The sequence below is a fragment of the Mus pahari genome, chromosome 17 (assembly GCF_900095145.1).
Source record: "Mus pahari chromosome 17, PAHARI_EIJ_v1.1, whole genome shotgun sequence".
Classification (NCBI taxonomy): Eukaryota; Metazoa; Chordata; class Mammalia; order Rodentia; family Muridae; genus Mus; species Mus pahari.
In genome coordinates, this window is record NC_034606.1 from 65,658,661 (window position 1) to 65,663,048 (window position 4,388).

Below are 4,388 nucleotides of genomic sequence, written 5' to 3' on the forward strand. Positions count from 1 at the left end.
TAAAGAGTTCTTTACCCGGAGCTGGGGCTGAGGCTGGGGCTGGGGCTGGGGCTGGGGCTGGGGCTGGGGCTGGGCTGGGCTGGGACTGGGGCTGGAGCAGAACTGGGCTGGCATGGGTGGAGGGTGGAGATTGATTCTCAGCTGGAATTTCTGAGTTCTTGGCTCTACAACCTCTTGGATTCTTGGATAGATCGTGGGTTGTTCTGGGTATTCCCTTCCACACACCTGACTTGTAAATTCTTCATCCTTCTTGGACCGTCCTTCCAGTCAATATGATTTTAGACACTTTCACCTCATCTGCTTTCTTCTATCCAGTTGTAGTTGTTGTTGTTGTTGATGATGATGATGATTTGGATTTTTTTTTCTCAAGACATTCCGCACTAAAAGAAATACATACATATACATATATGTGTATATAAATACACACACATACACACATACTCAGTCTCAGACATGTATACACATGTAAGCAGACTCATGACACCATGAAGACAAAACCTGTGAGCCTGTGGGTTGTTTTTTGTTGTTGTTGTTGTTGTTTTGAGACAGGAGTCTTACTATGCAGTGCTGGCTGGCCTGGAACTTGCTATCTAGACCAAGCTGACTTCAAACTCAAGGAGATCCACCTATCTGCCTCTGCCTCCTGAGAACTGGGATTAAAGGTTTTTGCATCATGTCCAGCTCACTCCTTTTTTTAAAAAAAAAAATATTTCTTCGCCAGGCATGTTGGTACACGCCTTTAATCTTAGCACCGGGAGGCAGAGGCAGGTGGATTTCTGAGTTCAAAGACAGCCTGTTCTATAGAGTGAGTTCTAGGACAGCCAGAGCTACACAGAGAAACCCTGTCTTAACACCCCAAACAAACAAAAGCAAGTAAACAAACAACAAATTATTTCTTCTTTCGATTTCATACAAACATAATGTATTTTGGCCATATGCCCCTCATTATATCTCTCATCCTCTCCCCTCCCACTCAGCGCCTCCTTCTCCCGCTCAGCCCCTCCTTCTCCCGCTCAGCCCCCCCTTCTCTGGCTCAGCCCCCCTTCTCTCGCTCAGCCCCTCCTTCTTTCCAAGAAGCACCTCCCACTTCTCATTCTAATATTCCTACCAGCTACTTTGGTGCCCAACTTACACTAAGACTCATATTTGTACTGAAAGATAATAAACGTATATGTGTATCCGTAAGAGACCACATAGATACCTTCCAGTGCACAGATGTATACTCACTCTTAGGAACCAGAGGAGGCAGGCTGCCATGTTCAGGGGCCGCTGCGCTTCCCGTGATGGGCTCCTTCTGGGAGACAGGCACTTTTGGGGCGATGCCCACCGTTGCCTCACTCTCAGTCATGGCTGGTGGAGGGGAAGGGATTCGGTACCCTGTGCACTAGGTCTCAGGCTGCAAGAGGCAACACAGACTTACAGGAAAACCCCTCAGAGCGGATCCTGTCGTGGGGGCGGGGTGGGGGACAGGTGCTCACCAGAGGCTGTGCAGTGGGGTGTCTGTGGGCTCTCAAAGACCTCCACATCCTCCCATGCTCTCTCCTGCTTGTTTTGCCACCTTCTTCCACTTCTCCCTCCCTCACTCTCACCTCCTCCTTTCTCCTCCTGTCCCCCCCCACTTGGTTTTTCAAGACAGGATCTATCTCACCCTGGCTGTCCTGTCTCTCACTCTAGTCCTGGATGGCCTGGAACTCAGAGATCCTCCTAACTCTGCCTCCTAAGTGCTGGGATTAAAGGTGTGCACCACCTGGCTCCATTTCTCTCTCTCTCTCTCTCTCTCACCTTGTGTTCTTCCTCCTGTCCAATACATGCTGTCCCTGTCCCTTCTCCTGCTATGTCTCCCAATACTGAGCCGTTGCCCCTTCCCGCTGTGCCTCCTTCCCATCTTCCTGACCCATGTACCTCTTTTTTCCTCTCTGCCTCTCTCCCGACTCCCCAGGTCCTCTCCGGGCTGGCCCAGATGATGCGAGAGTGCTGGTACCCCAACCCCTCTGCTCGCCTCACCGCACTGCGCATAAAGAAGACATTACAGAAACTCAGTCACAATCCAGAGAAGCCCAAAGTGATTCACTAGCCCAGGGCCACCGGACTTTCTCTGCCTAAAGTGTGTGCTGGGGTAGAAGACATAGCCTGTCTGGGTAGAGGGAGTGGAGAGAGTGTGCTCGCTGCCCTGTGTGTGCCTGCTCAGCTTGGCCCCCAGCCCATCCAGCCAAAAATACAGCTGGGCTGAAATTCGATCTCCCTCTGTCTGGCCTGCTCAAAGTGGCCGGCTCTCTGACGCCTGGCTGGGTTCCCCATCACCAAGGCCAGCAGGGTACACCCACTACCACTCCCAGGGCAGGGTGGCCAAGTGAGGGAATCCCAGGCCCGGATCCTAGGCTTTCACTCTCCCCTACCCTTGGTCAACCTTACTGAACCGTCAGAGCTGCCAGGATGGCACAGGGCCCTGCCCAGCTTCAGCAGACATTCCATCAGCTGGAGCTCAGCCAGAGATACTCGGCAGCCTCGGTGTCTCTCTCTGTGGGGTTTATTTGCTTCTATGATGCCCTTCAGTTGTCCTGATTAGACCCCCTGGCTAGACTCTTGGGAGAGGCGGTATCTGGCCCTTCTACCTTCTGTCCCCTTACCATCTCAGCTGACTCATTAGGTCATTAAAACCCAAGGGTTCTCTGAGGAGAAGGTCAATCTTGTGGAAGCGACCGACCCAGCGTTGCTCCGTTCGTTCGACAGGAGAGGTCTTCCGCCGTCTTACTGTCTTAGGTTTTGCCTCTATGTCCTTTGAGGTGTCTCAGACCCTGATTTTCTTTGAAGCTCAGGTTGTGTGAAAGCTGAGTCTAGTCTATTATTCCCTGTCCCCTATGGCTTGAGTCAAGCTGGGGTTTGTAATAACGGTCAGGGTCCAGGATGGCCTAATGTGCCCCCTAGGCTAGTCTCCAGGCTCCAGTTCTTGCATTAAGTTATGCTAGCAGCCACCTTGGGACCCAGGCAGCATAGGAACTTCTGACTCCCTCTGTGGCTTGGCCTTCAGCCCAGGGCTCAAGGGTGGCTTCCTTTGGGGTCTCCAAGACTGAAAGAAATTTGGCCCCTGTCAAGAAGCCTCCAGCAACCAGGGTTCTGCTCCCTCCTGTCTGTGACTCTCTGGCCAAAGCCCACACCCTGGGCCAGGCCCCAGAAAGTGAGCCTTGGGAGAACTTAGTCTAGAAAAACACTGAGAGTCTGGTATTTAGAAATGTGAAGGGTACACCCACATTCTGAACAAGTGAAACTGAAGCCTGGGTTGATGGACTGAAGAGAAGCGGACTGTAGGCAAGGCTTAAGGAGGGTAAAGTAGGGCTCAGGCAAGAGACAAGGTCAGCCTCCATCTTGGGAAGACCTGGCCTAGAAACTATCGGCCACTGAAGGGAGAAACGGCGACCGTTCATCGTGCACCACACAGGCCCCGACCGCTTGAGTTCCTCCGGTGTGACCTCCCAGCTCTCCAGCACTGTTCCCTCTCAAGCAATGTGCAAGGACCAAGGAGAACCGGGAAGTGAAACGAGGCAAAAACAGAAAGTAGACTGACTTTCCCCAAACCAGTGGGGCAAAGTCTGAAGGTTCTCCGGTCAGTGGAGCCAGGGAATCACTTTCTTGCCTGAAGGATTTTATTTCTACTGAACTTGGGAACAAATTCATCCTCAGACTCCACAGCCAGAACCGGAAGACAGTAGCTCCTCCAAGGCCAGGAAATCCTAAGTGGAGGTGGGGGGGGGGGTTGAACGACTGGAAAAGTGACAGGCAAGGAGAGAGTGTCCCTCTAGAGACAACGATCTCCAAATGCTTCCGAGTGCAGGTGGGCAAGTGAAACCACACGGTTTGTGGAAGCACTTGGCCTGTGACAGGCATGTAGTGGGTCCTCAATAAACCATGCTTGACCCCCTGAGTTTCGGCTGCCTTCCAGGCTAGTACCCCCGCAGGGGTCCAGAGAGAACCGGGGGGGGGGGGCGGGAAGTAGAGAATCCCAAAATACACACCACCAAATTTCCCTGGCACAAGCTTGCTCTAGAATGCCCCTCCCCCCTACCTAGAACCGCGCTGAGGCTCAAACTTCTGATCCCACCCGGGATAGACAGCCACCTGCTCCATGACAGCCACGTCGCCCTCTGCTGGCCAACGCGCTGCCCACGGCTGCCCTGCTCCCTTCCCATTGCGGGCTGGCTCCTCCCAGAAGGCCCGGGCCCTCCTTCCCGTCCGTCCCCACCGCTGCGTGCGTGCGTGCTTGCGTGCAGGCGTTCAGCTGTAGGGACTGTGCCTGGAAGCCACACCTAGCAAAGGAGCTTTTTGCTTCCTTATTCAGAGGCGGCTCCGCCCCTCCCTGTTCAGCTCCTTCTTAATTCCCTCCCTAGGTGCTC

At 53.3% G+C, this 4,388-nt stretch overlaps 1 protein-coding gene across 2 annotated transcripts in view; it reads left to right on the forward strand.

Moving 5' to 3' along the window:
- Acvrl1 (activin A receptor like type 1) overlaps nt 1–2,237 on the forward strand; it is a 14,673-nt gene extending 12,436 nt beyond the window's left edge. The window contains exon 10 of one of the 2 annotated variants that reach the window (XM_021216447.1): nt 1,940–2,237. In XM_021216447.1, the coding sequence (XP_021072106.1) occupies nt 1,940–2,074 (135 nt within the window). In that variant the 3' untranslated portion in view covers nt 2,075–2,237. The remainder of the gene's footprint in view (nt 1–1,939) is intronic. The other variant, XM_021216446.1, reaches the window with a different exon arrangement.
- The last annotated feature ends 2,151 nt before the right edge of the window (nt 2,238–4,388 follow it).